Source organism: Eulemur rufifrons, chromosome 3, assembly GCF_041146395.1.
Source record: "Eulemur rufifrons isolate Redbay chromosome 3, OSU_ERuf_1, whole genome shotgun sequence".
Taxonomy (NCBI): domain Eukaryota; kingdom Metazoa; phylum Chordata; class Mammalia; order Primates; family Lemuridae; genus Eulemur; species Eulemur rufifrons.
Window position 1 is genome coordinate 4,210,216 of NC_090985.1, and position 21,237 is coordinate 4,231,452.

Below are 21,237 nucleotides of genomic sequence, written 5' to 3' on the forward strand. Positions count from 1 at the left end.
GAAGAGCCAAGTGAGCGCTGGCCACGGCCTTGTGAAAATGGCCTTGTCGGCTGGGCCTGCTAGTGCCAGAGTCAGGGAAGAAGGAACGTCAAGCTCTTCTAGGCCAGCGGTTCTCAGTGTGGTCCCTGCACCAGAAGCAGCACCTGAGACTTTGTCAGAAATGGAAATCGAGCCTGACCATAGAGTTTGGGATTCAGCAGGTCCAGGGGGGGCTGTCCCGGACGCTGCTGCTGCTCCTGCTCATCTGGACACACCATGAGAACCGCCATGCTCGGGGAGCAGACCCAGCCCCCGGGCAAACGCCATCGCCTTGCCAGGAAACAGGCCTTGATGGCAGCACTAAACCCACTAAGGACAAGGCCCTGTCCCCTCCTCTCCCTGGAGGGTCTGAGCCAGGGCTCTTGATGACTTCCCAGGGCTGTCTGGGCAACCCCCACCACCATGTCCCCAGACCCCAAGGCTTAAGTCCTGTACAAACCACCCTGTCACTGGCCTCAGGCAACAATGAACCACAAAAACTCAGAGCTGGAAGATTCCTCAGAGACAACAGCTGCAGGGTCCACAGCACCAGCATTACCAAAAAGCAGAAAGGACTCCAAGTCCAGATAGGCTGGAACCCTGGCTGCGCCCTGGACATGCCCCCTGCTTTCCCCTTTGTGCCATCCCTTCGCCCTGAACCACCGCACTCTGCCCCTCATGCCTGTCTCTGCCGGGATGCCTTATGCTCAGCAGATCTCTCCTGCCGGGACTGTCCCCCCTCCCTCCTCCCAGCCTTTCCTCCCATTTCCCCCCCTGAACATCATGCCCACTAAGGCTACAGGTGACCCCTTCATTACCAAAGGCAATGGCACCTTCAGACCTTATCTTGTTTGATCTTTGTGTGCAAACTTTGGCACTCTTGACCACTGGCACTGCAGTCTGCGTCAGTCAGACACCTGGAGACCCTCGGGACATGAAAACATCTCCCTTCATCCTGGGTTTGCTCAGGGATAGAATCTGGGCAGCAATGGTGAGCACCTGTGGGGGCCTGTCCCAGAGGTGGAGCGACAGTGCAAGAAGGCACAAGTGTGCTCCCAGGCCAGCCAGTCCCGGGAAGGATGTGGGGCTGGGCCGGGGGTTACATGCTGGGAAGTTGCTAAGGGGGAGACGGAGCCAAGCAGGAATGACTAACCCAGGGGACACGGCTGGGAGGTGACTGCCACATCCACTGTGCTGGACTCCAGGCCCAGGGTAGGCTGAGGGCTGAGGACCCCCAAGGAGAGATGCTACAACCTCCAGCAGAGACCAGTTGGACTGCGGCCCAGCAGGAAACAGCTTGGATTCTAAGAATCCCAGCGAGCTCAGAGAAGAATTTCCCCGGCTGAACTCGGCCAAAGGTCTTGGACAAGGTTCACGTGATTTACAGGAAGAACTGAGAGAACTGAGCACTCGACAAAGCCACCCCTGCCTTGAAGACAAGTCCAAGTATGCGTGTGTGTGCATGTGTGTATGGGTGTGTGTGCACACACGAGTGCATGTGTGTGGTATGGAGGAGTGTGAATAACATTGTGTGATTAGTGAGACGTGAGAAAAGGAAATCTGGGGCTGTGGAACACTTATTTTAAATCCTCCTGCATCTGGCCCAACACTGCTGCGAATGCCATTGGCCAACACACTGGCCAGGAATCTGTCCAGGGGACAGGGCCTCCCAGGCGCCAGGAAATGGCTCGTGTTTGGCTAGAAATGCTGAGGCCTGTGAATGATAAACGCACTCATTGTTATTTCTTTCACAATTGAATAGTTAATTCCAAAGTCTTTTGCCACCATTAATATGTTTTAAAATTGCTGTTGCCATGTAGGGAACATTTGCTTTTGAGACAAGGCCTCACTATGTTGCCCACGCCAGACTCCAACTCCTGGGCTCAAGGGATCCTGCCACCTGAGGCCCCACATAGCTGGGACTACAGGCGCGTGCCACCGTGCCCACCTTTTTGTTTTTGGAGGACAGACATGATGCCACTGGTTCCTACTTACACGATGAGGAAGAAAACATCCCTTGCCTGAAGTCCAGGGACGGGAAGGGACGGGCTCTGGCTCTGCCCTGACTCACTGGGCGATCCTGGCCGGCTCCCTGCTCCTCTCTGGCGCTTGCTGGGGCCATCGCAATACAAAGAGGAGACCCAAGGACCCCTGGGCTCCCTCCTGTGACTAACGGTCTAGGAGTTCATGGCTCTGAAGGGTGATTCGGGGCGAGAGGCAAGTGGCAGGTGTGTGCACGTTCTTCCAGAAGGGGAGGAAAGATGGAAGGAAACACAGCTCACTGGCCAGGGAGCAGACACAGCGGCAGGCCAAGTGACAGTTCAGTGCTAGAACAGGACAGTAGTGGGGTGGGGTCCTGGTGGACGGCAGCCACGTGGCCTGGCCAGCTCCTCTCCGCCAGTTCCTCTGGCTCACTGGGCTGTAACTTCCCTTTGGGGATCAGCTTACATGCCCATCTCGCTGACCTGCACCCTGCGCCGTGGACACAGCAGCACATCCTCAGCTGCGTGCGTCCCTCACTGTCCCCTCTTCCTGCCTAGCTCCGTGTGTCCAAATCTGTTCTGCCCTGAAGCTCCACATCGAATGCCACCTTCTGAAAGAGTCTTCCTCACCATCCCTCATCGTAAAGGACCTCTCCCAAAGCCACTCCCCAGGCACTGCCCTTTGCACCTGTCTTACTGCACTTGAATGCAGCTGCCTGCCAGGGGGAACTGCAGCGCTGTGTGTTTGCTTTTTAAGTGTGAGGAGCTCCTGGAGCTTCTGTCTGGGCGGACACAAGAAGTCAGACCTTCACTGCTCTCCCCTGAAACCCTGGGTGGCCTCCCTACTTGGTTATGCAAATGTGGAGGGTGCAGCCCCCTTCACCCTAAGGGAATGGGGTTAGGGGACCTTTGGAGACTGACAGAGGCTGCCCCTCCCCATATCCTCTCTACACAGAGCTGGTCTCAGAAACATGATGGGAAAATTTGTCCGGGGAGGGCAAGAAGACTCTTGAGAAGACAGGAACCTGTCCCCTCCCTTCTGCTTAGGGTGAGACTCTTAGAACCCCTCGATGGCCTGGGCGTTCCCCACAGGGTCTGCTGGCACACAGACACTCAGGCTCCAAGGGGAACTCATCAGAGGTCAGGTCAGGGTAGGCAGGAGGCTCTGGACTCATGAGCGGCTCAACACCAGCCCAGAAGTCCATGGCCAAGTCCATGGCTTAGGCTGAAAGGCCTACTGGGCCCAGCAGGGTGGGGGGGCCCTGGGAACAGTAGCCAGAGCAATAATCAAGAGCAGAAACCTCTGGAACCTGTGCATGGAGTCCCGCACAGCAGTTCCATGGTCACGGTGGTCCAGGATAGGCCAGGACGGGCAGCCCCGATTGCCCTCTGTGGGGCCCCGGGTCAGTGCTGAGTTAGCGGGTCCCAGGTCTCTCTCTCTACCCGGCCAGTGGAGCCCAGGCCTGGAGCAGCCTCAGGGTCTCAGACAGTTTTGGCATGAGGCAGGCACAGGAGGACCACGCTAAAGGGTTCTTGCTAAAGTTATCATTTAGGCACTTGAGCAGTTACCGGGAGAGAGAAGAAACTCAACCACCAGCCTCCACCAGAACAGTGCGGCAGGTTACAGCAGCAGCACACACAGGCCACCCTGTTGTGACTTAGGACTGAGGCTCTGCAATTAGACAACATGGTCTCTCAAACAGAACCTTTGTCTCAATTTCCCCTATCATAGTTTGCAGTGCATCAAATGCACAATACAGTTTTGTTAAAAGGAAAGAAGGAAAGCGAAAGAGAGGCAGGGACTCTGGGTCTAGGAGGACGCAGAGGAGGAGCTGTACTTCCAGCTGGATTAATAATGGCAGGCTTCCTGGTGGAGGTGGCCTTGAGAGGCCTGGAAAGAAGGGGATGGTTTGAGCCTAAGTGTTCCTGGAAACTGTTCCAGGCCCAGAGTCCCAGTTGCATGTCAGGGCTGAGGTCTCAGCAGGAGACCAGAACAGATCCCCAGCCTTGTTCCTTGTCCTCAGCCTCCCAGCAATTCTGTAACTTGGGGGTCATCTCTAAGGAAAACAATACAGAAATGTCTTCCTTTTGCAAATGTTACCAAATATAACAAAAACATATCACCAGCTGAACACACTGCTGGGCCCATCCCAGTACCAGCCTCTGCCCGCAGGACATGCCCCGCCCTGCCTGGACAGGCTGCCTTGCCCAGATCCCTTGCCAGCTGGAGGTGGCTGGGCAGCGGGCACTGAAGGCCTCTAGGACCGACAGTCAAGCTGACCTGAAAGGCAAAGACATCGTTGACCAGATTCTCCCCGAACACGAAGGTAGAGCCAGCCCTGGTGTAGCTCAGGAAGACCTGAAATTAAAAAATGAACAAAACCAAAACATGGAGTGAGGCTAGGAAAGGAGGACGCAGGAACCAGTAGCCAGAGAACCAGGCTGGGTCAGGTGGAGAGGCCGTGAGCAACCCCGTAGCCAGAGCCCGGCCTAGATGGGAGACAGGGACACCAGGCCCAGGCAAGTTGGCCAGGGACGAAGTCCCCTGGTCCCTTACCAAGGGTGGGGTGCCACCTGGCTGGGTGTGTAAAGCCACGATCTTGAGCACTGGCTCCTTCTGAACACATTCTCCAAAGAGACACCTTTTCAGTCAATTTTAAGGAAATACTCTGAGTCCGGAGTGGTTAGGACAATACAGAAGGGACACTGAGAAAGCAAGACCCTGATTCTGGAATCGCAGATAAACGCCTATCAAGCTCTTTAAACTAAATCTGCTGTCATCCCGTCTTCTGACAAAAGTCAGTCATGATGGGTACACAACAATGTGCATGAATTTAATGATACTTAAAACTGGTTGAAATGGTAAACTTCATCTTGTGTATATTTTACAATAAAAAAGAATAACTTCAATAAACGGAATTTTTAAACTCACACATATGGAGTAAATTCTTTGCAATTCTTTTTTTGTCAGCTCGTTAAACTATTTTAAGTTTCAAATCACTGATGGCCGCCCAGGCCACGTGCCATGTCAGGTACCCGGAGATCTTCCTGCCGGGATTTTCTTCCAGAGGGCCCAGCCTCTCAAAGGACACTGTGTCTGGCCTGGTGGTACCTGGTCTGGGGCCCCGTTCACAGCCACCCGCCTAGTCCTGAGCCTTCTCTGTGGTGTCACCACCCACCTCCCCGAGTAGCTTCTCCCACATTCCCTGGCAGCCATGAATGTCCCATGTACACACCTGCATCCGGTCACCCAGCCACTGTAACGCAATAAATCCTGGTTCTGTTTTGATGACAAAGAGTCCAAGGACAAACTGCAGCGCAAGGCCCCAGGACACGGCCCGCCAGGACACCTGTTACCCACCCGACAGAAAGGTCTGGTGAGCTCAGCTCCTGGGGGATGGGCAGGGTACAGGGTGGGGTGAGGGCAGAGGGCATGGGCCGCTGAGGGGAGGTGGGAGCTTCGTCCACCTGTCAGACAGGGGCTGGGCCACTTGCCAATGGTCACAGCCTCCCTGGCATTCAGAATAGGCCACGCTCTAGGCAGCAGCGGGCCAGGGCAGTGGGCAAGATGCAATCAAGAGCCCGTGTGAAACTTGAGCAGCCTTAGGCGTGCCACGGCACTGTGTCCCTGGGCCATCACTGGGCAGGGGGAGCCAGAGTTGTGCCTGGGGGTCTGGCCTCCTGAGAAAACAGATCGGAGGACCAGGCTCAGACTGACCAGAGGGGCTGTCACCAAGGAAACACATGCCTCTGAGTCTGCAATTGATCTTAGCCAAAGTGGCCGAGAAGTGACGGCCTCTGAGTCTGCAGAGACATCCAGGAAGCATCCCCTGCCCCATTGGGAAGGTTGAGGACTTCTGCTAAGAGAGGTGACAGCCCACTCGGGGCCTCTAGTCCTGGGATCTCCTTCCCCAGCCTCACAGGGACCCTGTCCTGATACCCACTGTCTTCCCCAGGCTCTGAGCCTCCGGGGCTCTCCCAGCAGGAGCATCTGCTCCCACCCCAGCTCCCAGATCCAGCCCAGGGCCAGAAGACAGAGGCGTCCACTCCCTTCCAGCCCCGGCCTGACAGATCAGCACTCACTGCGCGGTGATGCTTCGAGCAGGCAAAGAGGACGGCGATGAACACACACATTCCTGCAAAGGACACCAGCTGCTTAGGCCGCCGGGATGTGTCCAGAGACAGCCACAGGACCAGGAACAAGAGAGCCGCGAGAGCTAGGCCCCTGCAGGGGAGAGGCGAAAGCCATCAACATGGGCATGTCCCCACCTACACACACACACACACACACACACACACACACACGAGCACCCAGAGGAAGGGCACTCAGGGCAGAGAGGAGGAGAAAGGATATAGCACCGTGGCAAGAGCACGAGCTCTGGACCCAGACACTAGGAAGTCCCGCTCTAGCTGTGTGGCCCCTGGCAGACCCACGGGCCTCTCTGATTCTACTTTCCTCACTGGGCAAATGAGGCCAAAGACCCCTCATTTCTCGAGGCTGCTGAGAGGATTAAATAAGAGGATGTGTGTACGGAGCTTAGCGTGGTGCCCAGCACATGGCTTCACCCAGGTGCGGGACTCTCACAGCTGCTATGACGCTCAGCCCAGTCTCTGACCTCAGGGGAGGAGGGGCCTGTGCAGCCCAGGATTGAGCACTGTGGGCCACGCTCCCAAACACCTAGGAGCAATAGTGTCAGTCTGGATCGCTGAGCCAGGCACCTGAGACCAAGGCCTGGATCCAACCTTGACAGCAACGCTTCCCTTCCCGGGTCTGGGCTTTGCTTGTCCAGGAGACAGCCCAACGGGTGGGACAGCCCAGCTCTGGGCGTCAGACGCTCAAGGTCTGCCCCCAACCTGGTCCTCAACTCACTGGGTACTACTAATGACAGCTAATGTTCATTGACACCTATTATGTGCAGGTAATATGCTGAGGGCTGAGAAATACTGTTACTGTCCTTCTTTTAGAGATGAGGAAACTGAGGCACAGAGAGGCTAAATACCTGTCCGGAGGCCACCCGTCTAGAAAGTCACAGAGCTGAGATTTTAACCCAGAGCCTATGCAGCGAGGTCTACTCTCTTCAATGCAGTCTTAACTGGCTCCTAAGAGGGGACCCGCAATCTGAACTCAAGCAGGCTAACTCCGGCCAGAGTCCACCGTTTCTCTTTCTGCTCATGTTTCAACCTCCTGTCATCCCACTCTACACGCACAGGTTTTGCCTTGCCTGTGTGCCACCTGGGCATCTCTTTGCTCGTTTTCTGGATGTTGAATGCATGTTTCTGGTTTTTTGGTTTTATTTGTTTTTAACTGCTTTATTAGGCAATGGCTGATACACAACAAATGCACATTTTGAACGTATCCCATCTGATGTGTTTTGATACACCTGTACCCCTTGACACCATCACTACAATCAAGATAATGAACATACACATCCACCCTCCCCCACAGTTTCCTTGTGCTCCTTTGTGATTCCTCATCTCCTCTCTGTTCCCGGCAACAACTGGTTTTCTGACACTAGATTAGTTTGCCTTTTTTATAATAGCATTACATAGCAATAGAACCACACAGCACTTTTTGTGTGACTTCTTTCACTCCGTGTGATTATTTTGAGATTCATCTGGGTTTCTGCATGATCCAACAGTTCATTCCCTTTTATGGCTGAGTACTATTCTGTTTCGTGGATATACCACAGTTTGCTGATCCATCCATTCATGGGTGGATATTTAGGTGGTTTCCAGTTTTGGGCTATTACAGATAAAGCTGCTAGGAATATTCAAACCCTCATGTGCAAGTCTTTGTAGAGATACATGCTTTCATTTCTCTCTAGTAAATGTCTGTAAGTGGAAGACGTAGATTACATGGTAGGTCTAACTTTTTTTTTTTTTTTTTTTTTTTTTTTGAGACAGAGTCTCACTTTGTTGCCCGGGCTAGAATGAGTACCATGGCGTCAGCCTAGCTCACAGCAACCTCAAACTCCTGGGCTCAAGCGATTCTACTGCCTCAGCCTCCCGAGTAGCTGGGACTACAGGCACGCGCCACCATGCCCGGCTAATTTTTTCTATATATATTTTAGTTGTCCATATAATTTCTTTCTATTTTTTTTAGTAGAGACGGGGTCTCGCTCTTGCTCAGGCTGGTCTCGAACTCCTGACCTTGAGCGATCCACCCGCCTCGGCCTCCCAGAGTGCTAGGATTACAGGTAGGTCTAACTTTTTAAGAAACTGCCAACTTGCTTTCCAAAGTGATTGTGAAATTTTTACATGCCCACCAGCTGTATACAAGAGTCTCAGTTGGTGTATGTCCTTGCCAACGCTTGCTGTGGTCGGTCTTCTGAACTCCAGCCACTCTGACAAGCACACAGCAGTATCTCTTTCTAATTCTCATTTGCATTTCCCCAATGACAAATGATATTGAGCATCTTACCATGTGCTTAGTGACACTTATGTATCTTCTTTAATGAAATGTGTCTTCGAATCCTGAGCCCATTCTTAAATTGATTGCTTTTCTTATTAATGAGTTTTGAAAGTTCTTTATATATTGTGGTTTCAAGTGCTTTGTCAGATATGGGATTTGAAAAACTTTCCCCCTAGTCATGGTTTATCTGTTTATTCTCTTAACAATGCCTTTTGAAAAGCAAAGGTCTTAATTCTGATGATGTTCCATTTATCAATTTCTTTATGGATTGTGATTTTCGTTTTGCACCTAAGAAATCTTGGCTTAACTCAAGGTCATAAAGATTTTCTCCTATGTTTTTTAAAAGAGGTTTTATAGCTTTAGCCTTTACATTTAGGTGTATGATCCATTTTTGCTTAATTTTTGTTTAAGAGTTTGTTTTTTTCCAAGGAGTTTTAGGTTCAGAGCAAAATCGAGAGGGAGGAGCAGAGATGTACTGTACACCCCACTCCTGCGTGTGCACAGCTTCCCCATTACCAACATCCCCACCAGAGTGGCACATTTGTTACAATCGGCGACCTACACTGGCACGCTGTATTCACCTACAGTCCATAGTTCACTTTAAGATTCACTGTTGGTATTGCACATTCCATGGGTTTGGATAAATGTACAATGAAACGTACCTACCATCACAGCATCACACAGACTATTTTCACTGCCCTAAAAGTCCTTTGCGCTCTGCCCACTCATCCCTCCCTCCTCTCACCCCCAACTCCCGGCAACCATTGATCTTTTTAGTGACTTCATAGTTTTGCCTTTTCCAGAATGTCATAGAGCTGCAGTCACACAGTCTGGAGCCTTTTCAGATTGGCTTCCTTCACTTAGCAATGTGCACTTACGGTTCCTCCATGGCTTTTTCTCGCTTGATAGTTTATTTCTTTTTACCATTGATTAATATTCCACTGTCTGTATGTACCACAGTTTATTTATCCATTCACCTATGGAAGGACATCTTGATTGCTTCCAAGTTTTTAGAATTATAAAAAAAGATACTATAAACATCCATGTCCAGGTTTTATGTGCAGCATATAGTTAGATAGCATATACTTGGGTCTTACTTTTTTATCCAATCTTACTTTTAGTTGAGGTTTTAGACAATTTACATTTAATGTAATTATTGATATAGGTGGGCTTAAATTTACCATCTTGCATTTATTTTCTGTTTGTCCCACTGATTCTTTTTTAAAAAAATTTTTTCAGAGATAGGGTTTTGATATGTAAGGTCACTTGGAGTGCAATGGCTTATTCACAGGTGCGATCATAGTGCACTGGAACCTCAAACTGCTGGCATTGAGTGATCCTCCCACCTCAGCCTCCTGAGTAGCTAGGACTACAGGTGTGTGCTATTTACATCTAAACATAAATCACGTGATACATTATATTCTTGCTTTACAAATTATGTTTTCAAAAGATGATTAAATAATAAAAAATAATCATTATATTTACTGATGGAGTTACCTTTTGGGGGGCTCTTCATTTCTTTGTGCAGAAACAGGTTTCTCTCTGGTATCATTTTTCTTCTGGGTGAAGAATTTCCTTTAACATTTTTTATAGTGCAAGTCGGCTTCATGCCTGTAAAATTATTTCCCCTTTTGTATGTCTGGAAAAGGTCTTATTTCCTCTTCTTTTATGGAAGATGTTTCACTGGCAAAGAATTCTAGGTTGACAGGTTTTGGGGTAGTTGTTGCTGTTGTTTACTGTTCCACTCTTTTCTCACATGTTCTTAACAAGAAATCTGCTAGTTATCCATACTTTTTGTCTTTTCTTCTCCAGTTGTTAAGATTTTCTTTTTATCACTGGTTTTAAGCAATTTTATTATGAGCTGCCTTGGTGTCGTCTTCTTCATGTTTCTTGTCCTGGGGGTCCATGGAGCTTCTTGAATCTTTGGGTATAAAAATCTTCAGGAAAGTTGTAATTTATTGGACATTATTTCTTCAACTCTCCTTTCTGTCCTCCTTCTCCTTTGCTGACGTCAATTGCACGTATATTTGCTCACTTAAAGTTGTGCCGTGGTTAACTGATGCTCCCTTTGATTCTTTCAGGTTTTGTCGAAGATTTGCAGGGCAGGGCCTCAGAAGCATTTATTCTGGGGTTAATTTTTTCCCTGCCACTGAGCCAAGACCCTTGCTATTGCTCACAGTATCCTGTGAATTATGAGGTTTTTCCACCCGGACTCTTGGGACACTATTCCTGGCCCTGTGTGATATTGTCCTAAGCTTCGGGGAGTTTCCTCCTACGCATTCACTGATCAGAACTCCACTGGATGTTCAGGGAGGACTCTCTGCATATCTCTGGACCTTTCTGTCTGCGTGGCTCTCCCTTCTCTGCTACTCTGCAGCGTGAATTCCAGCCACCCTGTCCTCCCTGGATTTCCAGCTCTGCCTCTTCAGCTTACGGGATCTGCTGTCCCCTCCTAGTTCTGCCCTGTAGGGGCCTGGACAGCCTCTCCAGACAGTAAGCTGAGACGATCACAGGGCTCACCTCATGTGTTTCCTAGTTCTCAAAGACCACTGTCCCTTACTGCGTAATGTCCAGTATCACAAGAGCTTGTTTCACATTTTTGTTCCAGTGTTCTTGTTGTTTCAAGTGGGAGGGTAAACCTGGTCTCCGTTACTTCATCTTGACTGGAAGCCAAAATGAAATCCATGGTTTCTGTTTGTTTGTTTGTTTCTGAGACACAGTCTTGCTTTGTCACCCCAGCTAGATTGTAGTGGCATCCTGAGAGCTCACTGCAACCTCAAACTCCTGGGCTCAAGTGATCTTCCTGCCACAGCCTCCCAAAAATCTGAGACTACAGGTGCGCACTACCATGCCTGGCTCATTTTTCTTTTGTATTTTTTGTAGAGATGGAGTCTTCCTATGTTGCCTAGGCTGGTCTCGAACTCCTGGCCTCAGGTCATCCTTTCACTTCGGCCTCCCAAAGTGCTGTGATTACAGGTGTGAGCCACCGTGCCTGGCCCCAAATCCATGTATTTTTTAACAGCTTTATTGAGACAAAATTCAAAAGCCATACAAATTGCCCATGTAAAGGGGATGGTTCAGTGGTTTTTAGTAGAGTTACAGATTTGTACAACCATTACCTCAATCCTGGAACATTTTCTTCAGCCTGAAGAGAAACCCTGAACTACTGGTCATCACCCCCTAATCTTCTCATGCACCCCAGCAATCACTACTCTATCCCTGTCTCCACAGATTTGCCTGTTCTGGACATTCCATGCAAATGGAATCCTGCAGTCTGTGCTTTTTCACGACTGGTTCCTTTCACTGCGCGTAACGTTCTCAAGGCTCATCATTACTGCAGTATTTATCAGAACTAAATTCCCTTTTATGGCCAAATAATATTACCTTGTATGGATACATAAATTTTCCTATCCATTTTTCAGTTGATGGGTATGTGGAACGTTTCTACCATTTGGCTGTCATGAATAAGGCTATATAAACATTTGTGTCCCAGTTTTTGTATGGACATATGTTTTCATTTCTCTTAAGTATATACCTAGGAATGGAATTCTTTTCTTTCTTTATTTTATTTTATTCTTTGAGACACAGTCTTGCATCTTGCTCTATTTCCCACTCTAGAGTGCTGTGGTGTGATCCTAACTCACAGCAACCTCCAACTCCTAGGCCCAAGGGATCCTCCTGCCTCAGCCTCCCAGAGCGCTAGGATTTCAGGCATGTGCCACCTTGCCCAGCCTCCTAGGAGTGGAATTTCTGGGTCATATGATAACTCCACTTTTTACATGTTGAGGGGCATCCTAACTGTTTTCTAAAGCACCTGCACCATTTAACATTTTCACCAGCAATGTATGAGGGTTTCCATTTCTCTACATTTTTGCCAATACTTGTTATGATCTGCTTTTGGATTATAACCATCTTACTGAGTGTGGAGTGGTATGTTGTTGTGGTTTTGATTTCCATTTCCTTAATAGCTAGTGATGTTGACCATGTTCTCATGTGCTTATTGGCTACTTGTATACCTTTGGGGAAATGTCTATTCAATTTTTTTTATCATTTTCCAATTGTCTTTGTATTGTTGGCTTCTAATTCTGGATACAGGTCCCTTAGCAGATACATGATTTGCAAATCTTCTTTTTCCTCCTGGGGGGTCATTGTTTCACTTTCTGGATGGTATCCTTTGAATCAAAAAGTTCTTAGTTGTTTTTTTTTTTTTCTTTTTTTGAGACAGCATCTGTGTCTGTCACCCTGGCTAGAATGTAGTGGCATCGTCACAGCTCACAGGAACCTCCAACTCCTAGGCCTCAAGGGATCCTCCTGCCTCAGCCTCCCAGAGTGTTGGGATTACAGCTGTGAGCCACCACTCATGGCTGAAAAGTTTTTAGTTTTTATGAAGTCCAATTTATCTGTATTTTTTAAAGCAAACTATGTACCAATCCCTCAGATGGAAAATCATTATCAATGACTTGTCATAAATAGAAGACCACTGTAAAAATAAACCCTTTAACAAATCTATTTAATAGGCTGAGTTTGGTGATTCATGCCTGCAATCCTAGCACTCTGGGAGGCCGAGGTGGGAGGCTAGCTTGAGGCCAGGAGTTTGAGGTTGCAGTGAGCTATGATGACACCAGCACACACTGGCTGGGGTGACAGAGTGATATTCTGCGTCAAAAAAAGAAAAAAACCTATTTAATAAAGGGAAGGGAAATTTAAAAATGAAGGCATTTATCAATAAAATTGTACATGTGTTCATCAATAGGCCAGGTCAAATCACTTTGCTGTAGTATATGAATCACACTGGGGGAAACACAACTGTGCCCTGCATTGTCCTGAGTCATTGGATGTCTTTGGTCAGCACTTCAGTCATTGAAATCAGTACTGAAATAAGCTGTGGTCTTTTTTTTAAATCCTAGAAACCTTTTCTTTCAGCCTTTTTTTGTTTTGTTTTGCTTTGCAAACCTTGGTTTACAAAGCACATACATTTAGAGCTGCCTGGTTAAAATGGGAAGGGGAGAGTTTGATGTTCCCCTCCCAACCTTCCTCTCCTGCCCTGTGGCATCTCTGAGGTTTCCAGGGCTCCAAGGAATCCAACTGGAAAGCCAGGGGATTCCAAACAGCTGTCCAGGGGCGTGGCTGGCTAGTCAGAATGCCCTGGGGGTAACTACAAACACTGGCACCTGTACCCCAATCCAGCCTGCTCCATCAGACTTCAGGGGTGGTCCCTGCTCACCCTGATGATCTCAGGGGAGGCACTGACAGGGCCTCCCTGCTTGCATGGGCTGGGATCTCTGAGTGCAGGGAACTGCTGAGTCCTGTTCTCAGCCAGCATAGTCGCCTGTCGTAACCGGGCCACAGAACCAGAGGAGAACTAGCAAACACCAGAGGTGGTTGTTGCCTCTGAAGCCAGCCAGCAACTCCTGCCCTGGGGCCCCCAGAAAGTCCTCAGCCCCCGCTGTGACCCCAGAGCTGACCCCCAGACAACAGGCGCTCCCCCCGCCCTGCTCGGAGCTTGAGCTCACTCACCTCTTAGCCCAGAGCTTCAGGCGGGGTTGGGCCTCAGGCTTCTTACAGCTCCCCAGCTGTGGCGCCACAAGCCTCTTCAGTAGGCCGTAGGCCAGGAAGGCGAGGACCACACAGGTGAGCACGAACAGCGCCAGGGCCCTCCGGAAATTCAGGATGCAGGCAGCCAGCAGGAAGGCTGCGTACCCTGGGGAATGACCGGGCAGGGGCCCGCGATGACCACCCTGCCTCTCCAGGCCCCTGCAGCCCGCCACGGACTCCACCTTACTCCATCTTAGAGGGCAGGAAGGTCACCCAACCTCTCTGAGCCTCAGTGTCCTCACCTGCCAGTGAGAACAATCATCCCTCCTGTGTCCAAAGGGTGTCATGAGCTCATTGGCAGAACGTGTGAAAGGGCTTTGCAAACTGTAAAGTGCCGAACAAATGGGAAGGAGATGTGTAAGGAGGCCGGGAAGCAAAACAGCATGAATCTCTGGGGCCTCCATGGAGCACCTGCCAGGATCCGAGCCCTGCTAGGACGGAGGACGGAGACGAACAAGTCAGTTGCTCCATGAAGGAGTTGGCGCATGTGTGCCAGGCCTGTATTCTGGAGTATTAATCTATTGTCTCCTTCCGGTAATTCTCTTCCCCCTTTGCCCTGTTCTCCTTTAAGTGGCTGAGCCGGTCTGTGTTGAGGCCTCCAGAAAAGTGATTGTGGACAGCAAAGGGGAAATGCCTCTCTCTGGCTTTTGAATTTCAAAACCCAGAACGGAAAGGACTTATATCCTGGGACTAAAAAAAGGGATCTGAAAACTTATTTTTAGTTTCCTGCTGCCAAACTGATTAAAGCATGACAAGAGCAAGGACACTGGTGGGCTCCAGGGAAAGGGCCTGGCTTGCGACACCACAGCACGTCCTTCTCCTTGTCTGTGCTGCCCCCTCCCAGGGTCCCACAGTGTGAATTACGCATGGACACGTCCCTGTTTAAACCTCCAATGTTCTAGATCTAAGAAGCAAAAATAAAATAAAATAAAATAGAAAGTTAAACCCTCCAATGGCGCCCTCTGGTCTTGAGGGTAAAATCCAAGTCTAGACTTTACCAAAACCCACAGCCCGACAGTTTTCACCTTTGCTCCTGTCTGCATGGGGAGCCTCTCACTTCTTATTGTTCTCCTCTCCATCTGGCTACCTCCTGCTCAACCTGTCAGACCCCAATGTCACCTCCTCCTGGAAGTCCTCCCTGACCATCCCGCTGCCCTACTCCGTGCTCCCAGAGGGCTTCCGGCCTTCGCTGGGAATGTCCGTTCCCCTCCCTCACTGGAGAGGGAGCGCCTCGGGAACAGGATCTGGTCCTGCTAACTGATGACTCCGTGCCCGGCAAGGGAGAAGGCCCGGAGCCGCTGCTCAACCAACATTTGTTGAATGGTCGGGTAAGTGAACAACGCTGCCCTGAGACATGGACAGCTGGGCCAGGAGTCACTGTCCCCTGGGCAGGGCTCACCAGTACAGAGCAGGCCTATGCAGATGCGTCGAATCAGCTGCTTGTGCTCCCTGCAGAAGCGTGTCGCTCTCTGGAACGGCTGCAGGATCCTCCTGGGAATAGGACCAGCAGGTCCGCGAGTGGCACCCAGACTCCCACCGCAGTGAGGATCCCTCAGCACCTTCGGGCAGAAGCCACTCAGGAGTGTCCCCCGTACAATGGTGCTGGGGGCAAGCTGGGCGCTGGCCTTGACATCCCACAGGGCTGAGGCGCAGCACCCACAGACCCCACTACCCCAGTGATAACCCTGCCTGCAGGGCTTGGGGGGAATTCACTGATAAGGCAGAACCTTGTGAACACACAGACCCGCCCACGCAGGACGGCTGCCTCCCCTCCCCCACCGCACGTCCACCTGTCCGCAGAACAAGGTGCAAAGGCTCCGGCTCTGCATTTACTCCCTGTGACCAGGACACTTAGCAGCCCAGTCGGCAGCTCCTGTTCCCTAGAGAGGATGCTGGAAGCAGCCCACCCCTGCCTGGCAGTCACGTGCCCCCGCTGCCCATTCTTGCCTGGCCATTTGGTCACTTGTGGTACCCGGGGCAAGGCTGATGCTCGAACAGCTCCAGGGCTGCCCTAGGCTGAGCGTCTGCTAGATGCTCACCCAGTGCTCACCATAGCCACCCAGCTGCTATTTATGGAGCCTCTCGCCAGTTCCCAGGTCCTGAGAGGGTGAGGAGGGCATGTTCCCCCATCCCCAACCCGGGCAGATAGATGGGACCCCTGCACCACTGTCACCCCTGCCCTTCCCCCTTTCCTCAGCTCAGGATCTGGCCAGTGACGGCCCCTGGGGGCTGGGACATCAGGAGCCGGAGCTCTGGGCACACCCCCGCCACTCGCCTGTGCGACTGGACCAGTCAGTCCCTTTCCCTCTCTTGGCTTTGGCCTCCCCCTGACAAACGAGAGCCCGGCCCAGTCCAGGAGTTTCCAGACTGAGCCTCGGGGCTCCCCAAGGTCCCTGGAGACTGGATGAGGTGGAAGCAGGTGGGGGAGCTTGGCAGGGCGGCCCGGCTGGTTCGGGGCCTCCTACCCAACTTCAACCAGACCAGCCACACAGCACCTGTGGGCCTCCCAGTGGGACTTCACTCTGGCTGCTTAAAAGTGGGTGTGGAACCCGGGGCCTGGCTCGCCTCTGAGGCTCATCTGACTGCAAGGGAGCTGAGGCGCCATCACCCCTTCCTCCAACAAAGGTGTGTGGAGCTGTCCCCCTATGGTCAGGAGGCGGCTCCCACCCTGTTCCCCAAGGCGGTCTCCGCCCCAGCAGCCACGGTCCCTCACAGAGGTCACCTACCAGGTGGAGGGCTCCGGCCCCGCCTCACTCCGGCTGTGCCCGGCCTCTGTGGGGCTCCAGTCGCTGCCAGGGAGCCGTCCTTCCTCCTAAAGCCAGCAGGGAGCCATCAGGTCAGACAGAGCTGAGGGGCGGGAGAGGGGGACCTCGGCCGCACAGGGGCACCCGCAGGCCCCTCGTGAGTGGGCTGAGGCGGGACTGGACTGTTGCACAGGAAGGAACTGGAAGGCGCTTAACTAAATTCTGCAACGCACTCACTGAGCACCTACTGTGTGTAGGGCTCTGCTCTAGACACATCCTGCCCTCAGGGGTCCTGGGCCTCATGAGGGAGGGACACCTGTGACTGAGGGGTGGCTGCAGGGGGCCAAGAGGAAGCCTCTAAGGAAGGCCCAGGCCGAGCATCCTGATCGCGTGACTCAGGGCACCATGTACCCCACAGGCTGTGGGGTGGTTGGGGCGAGGGGTGGACATTCCTGCAGACGATGGTGTGAAAGGTGCACCCTGTGGGACACAGGGCTGTGAAGAGCGGGGGCTTTTGCCACGGAGGTTGGGAGACTCATGCTAGGCGCCAAGGTCCTGGCTGGTGTGCCTCAAGCTGCCAGTTTCAGAGTGAGGACAAGATGACCAGAGCCTTGAAGGCCGAGGCGTCCTCCGAGATCTCTCCACGAGCCCCGTTCACCTGCTTCCTATTCTGATTCCTTACATCACAGCTCAAATGTCACTTCCTCCTTGGGACCTCCCCTGCCCTGCACACTAGGACAGGCTATGCGTGCACATAGTAGGTGCTCAGTAAACGTTTAGTGAGTGAAATAAAGGGAGCTGCTTTGTGCTGCGGAGGCCGACACGTTGAGTTTCCTAACTGTGCAAGCAAAGAGGTGAGGAGGCAGCGGCAGAGGAGGAGGTGAGGGAGGAGAGTGAGCAAAGCCCCCACCAGCGGCCAGGACTCAGGTGAGGAGGAGCGGAGGCCAAGACCGCCCATGGGAAGGGAACAGACCATGATTTCCATGATATCAGCTCCCGCATTCTCCGGACTGTTGGCCCCGGCTTTGAGAGGGATGGACTCCCCTCTGCTTGGCGTGTCGTTCTCCATGTGCCAGACCTTCCAGCTGCAAGACAAATCGGGGAGGGCCCAGAGCTGAAAGGAGTGAGCTGGGAAGGACCCAGGCTGGGGCCCGGGAAGCAAGAGAGGGCTGGGTCGGGGCCAGATGCCTGGGGCAGCAGAGCCTTGCAGGGGTCCCCGTGTGTGTCCCCACACTCACCCCGAACTATGCCTGTTGGCCATGGCATTGGCCCCCAGCACATGGAGAAGGCCCCCCTTCCTACACTAACCTCTGACCTTGTGAGAGGCAAGTCCTTGTGAGCCTGGGAGCTCCAGGCGGAAAGGGCCCATTCTGCCCACTTCCCGGGGAAGGACAGCATGTGTATGCATCTGATACACGCAGTTTTCTGGAGAGGCCCCAGCTTTCATCACTTGTCTCAACAGGTCAAACCACTGCCACTAAGTGCCATCTCGGGTGTTTTACACTTCCCCACCTCTGAAAGATGGAGACAAACTTCCTGAAGACATCCTTTCAGTCCCTGGACCCAGCTGTACCTGAAACCCATCCTGTCTCTGGCTCTTTCACTGCCAGAGTGAATACAGTCCCTTTTTAGCTGAAGCTCAGTTCATAGGCTTAAGCCCATCTGTAAGCAGGAGTCCCCACGAACACCTCCGCCTCTTCTCTCCCCACTCCTGTTCCCTCACCTTTTCTGACCTTGAGGGACACCCTACTCTATCAAAACGCCAGCCTGCTTTAGCTGACATGCCCAGCGGCATGTGCATGGACACACATGCAGACACACACACACAAGCAAGGACAGAGCCTGCAACACCCTGTTGCACACACAGACACACGGCTGCACAGAGAGAGGCAGGGTCCTATTTCTACTCACAGATCTGTGGTTAACAGGTCGCTCTCAGGGAGAGACAGAAGCGTTTCTGTGGGGATAAGCTGTGTCCAATCTGCCTTCCCTGTGGCCTGTCTTCTCACTTCCGCAGGAATTGCTGGGCATAGTCCAGAGTGGGAGTACGTTGGGCCTGCAACTCAGCTCTGGCCAACGCCTCCCTACAGCCCAGAGTCTCAGCTGGGGCAGGGAACCAAAGCCTATCTCGGGGATACAGGAGGGGGCCCACCCCAGGCCTGTCCCCTGTAGCTCCTCCCCTTCACTGCTGCCCCCCTCCCTTAGATGCCTCCTCTCCAGGCTGCCTGCTTCACCCCCTGCCCTCCTCCTGGCCTACCCTGCCCATGTCTTCCAGGAAGCCTCTTGGTGACTCCTCCCCTCCCCCTCCCTTTCCTCCTGTGGTAACAGAGGGAAGGACCTGAGATAAGGGCATGAATGTTTTACAAGCTGTCTTTTTGAAACTTCCTGTGCGCTTCCTGGGAACTGAAACCAACATCCCCATCTCAGACCGGTGGGAGGGGCAGGGGAGTGTCCTTTGTACCACAGCAGAAGTTCCAACAGCCATCTGGACTGGGTAGAGATTGTCTTCTGCTGAGATGGGACAGATCAGAGTCATCAACTGTAGTTAAAGGGACATAGCCTGGAGCTGACATCCTCCCTCTAAACGCTCTGTCTTTCTGCTTATAGTCAGGTAAATTGGGACTTCAAGACGGGAGTCTGCCATTTTCCTCAACTGCTGGCAAATTAATAAACCCCCCTTTCCTTCTCTTCAAACCACTTGTCCTGCTTCTTCTGACGCGGTCTAGAATATGAGTGCTGAGATTTTTGGTTCCACCGTGGCCTCGTTTCCACACCATCCATCCTCACTGCTCAGGCTTTTGCATTTTATCTTTCATTTTGCATCTTACTGAGTCTGCCTTTCTCACTGGATCTGTAATTATTATACCAGCAACCTATTTTCCTAAGCTTGACGATGAGGGGAACAGTGTAGCTGTCACAAATAGTAAAAGTGTTCCAGGCCTAAGCATTGATACAGTCACAAAAACAAAATGAAATCACATCATTATACCCTTGAATTCTTTTTTTTTGGACAGAGTCTAGCTCTGTTGCCCAGGTTGGTGCTCATTGCAACCTTGAACTCCTGGGCTCAAGAAATCCTTCTGCCTTAGCCTCCTGAGAAGCTGGGACTACAGGTGCATTCCATCATGTCCAGCTAATTCTATTTTTTGTAGAGATGGTGGTCTCGCTATGTTGCTAGGGCTGGTCTTGAACGCCGAACCTCAACAGATCTTCCTGCCTCGGCCTCCAAAAGTGTTGGGATTAGAGGCGTGAGCCATCCTTACTGGCCTAATTTCATTTTTTTTTTTTTTTTTTTTGAAACTAACATCTAAGCAACAGTATGCAAAGTGAAGGGACAAACTCTTTGGCTTTCAACCTTCAGAAAAAACATTCAACCAATCGGACAGGATTAACACCATCTCCTTAATAATTAATGGTTCATACTCAGGACAAAATCTTTTTCGATGCAGAAATACTACCCGGCAGCACAGGGTGTGCAGTTTCCTGCACGTGCTGGCTGTTTGGAAGTTTGGAGAGGATGATGCACGGAGAGCGGGGTCACGCCCTCTCTTTCAAAACATTTTTGTTGTCATCTGTCCTTTAAATTACCAAAGCATCACAAGTACATTGTTAAACATTTAAACACTGTAGAAATACACAAAACACAGGAAGTTAAAATCCTACCCCGAGCCCCCTGGGGATGGCCACTACTGAGTTTGTGGCATTTTTCTCCACTTTTTTCCCTAAATGTATATTATGTTATGTCATTCATTTTCCAACAGGGGATCATGCCACACCAGCATTCTCACAGTTTGAGTTTTCCAGCAGGGATCTACACCCTGCTGGGGGCCTGTTGCCACCTTGGGAAACTCAGTGTTTCTCCTGAGCAGGACACCTGTCTCCACGAGCAGCCTCCACGGCGATGGGCTCGGAGCTGCCCGCATCAAGGCCACTGAAGGGCAAGCGGACTCTACCTGCCTCTCTGCCCCTACCCTGCCCTAACCATGCTCTTCCCCTGCCGCTTCCATCCCCTCCTCCCCTCTCCTCCCTTCCCTCCTCTCCTGCTGCCCTTTCCTCCCTGCCTCGGTTTCTCCTAGTGCCAGAGGGAAGCCAGGAGGCACAGCACATCCAGCAGCAGCCATGCTGGTTTGAAAACATTCCCAACTTTGCAGCTTACAACCTTGACCTCGCCGTGGGCCCTGATCTCCACTACAAGGATTTACTGGGCTGTGCATCATGGGATGAACCTTCAGCTTGGAGCCTACAGGTCTCGATTCACTCCTGACTCTCTAGTTAACTTGTTTGCTCTCTGCAAAGCGGTGGGGTGGGTAACAGTGCCTGTCAGGATTAAAGGAGCAAATGTTCAGAAGAGCTCGGCAGGGAGCCCGGCACTGTCAGGCTGGCAGGTGTCCCTGCTGTCACAGCTCCATCTTGGGGCTGTCTTGACACATTTCTCCCCTCCTCTAGGCCAGGAGATCCCCAGCTTCTCGCCTGCTCCTGCCCTCAA

The 21,237-nt window shown here is 51.6% G+C and overlaps 1 protein-coding gene across 1 annotated transcript in view; it reads right to left on the reverse strand.

The window, feature by feature from the left end:
• LOC138381922 (sodium/nucleoside cotransporter 1-like) overlaps positions 1-18,705 on the reverse strand; it is a 40,260-nt gene extending 21,555 nt beyond the window's left edge. Inside the window, exons 1-8 of the mRNA XM_069466567.1 lie at positions 18,663-18,705; positions 17,725-17,836; positions 16,734-16,819; positions 15,407-15,498; positions 13,930-14,113; positions 6,084-6,225; positions 5,237-5,350; positions 4,282-4,359 (exon numbers count right to left, since the gene is read on the reverse strand). Coding sequence (XP_069322668.1) covers positions 4,282-4,359; positions 5,237-5,350; positions 6,084-6,225; positions 13,930-14,113; positions 15,407-15,498; positions 16,734-16,819; positions 17,725-17,820 — 792 coding nt within the window. The 5' untranslated portion in view covers positions 17,821-17,836; positions 18,663-18,705. The remainder of the gene's footprint in view (positions 1-4,281; positions 4,360-5,236; positions 5,351-6,083; positions 6,226-13,929; positions 14,114-15,406; positions 15,499-16,733; positions 16,820-17,724; positions 17,837-18,662) is intronic.
• Between the last annotated feature and the right edge of the window lie 2,532 nt (positions 18,706-21,237).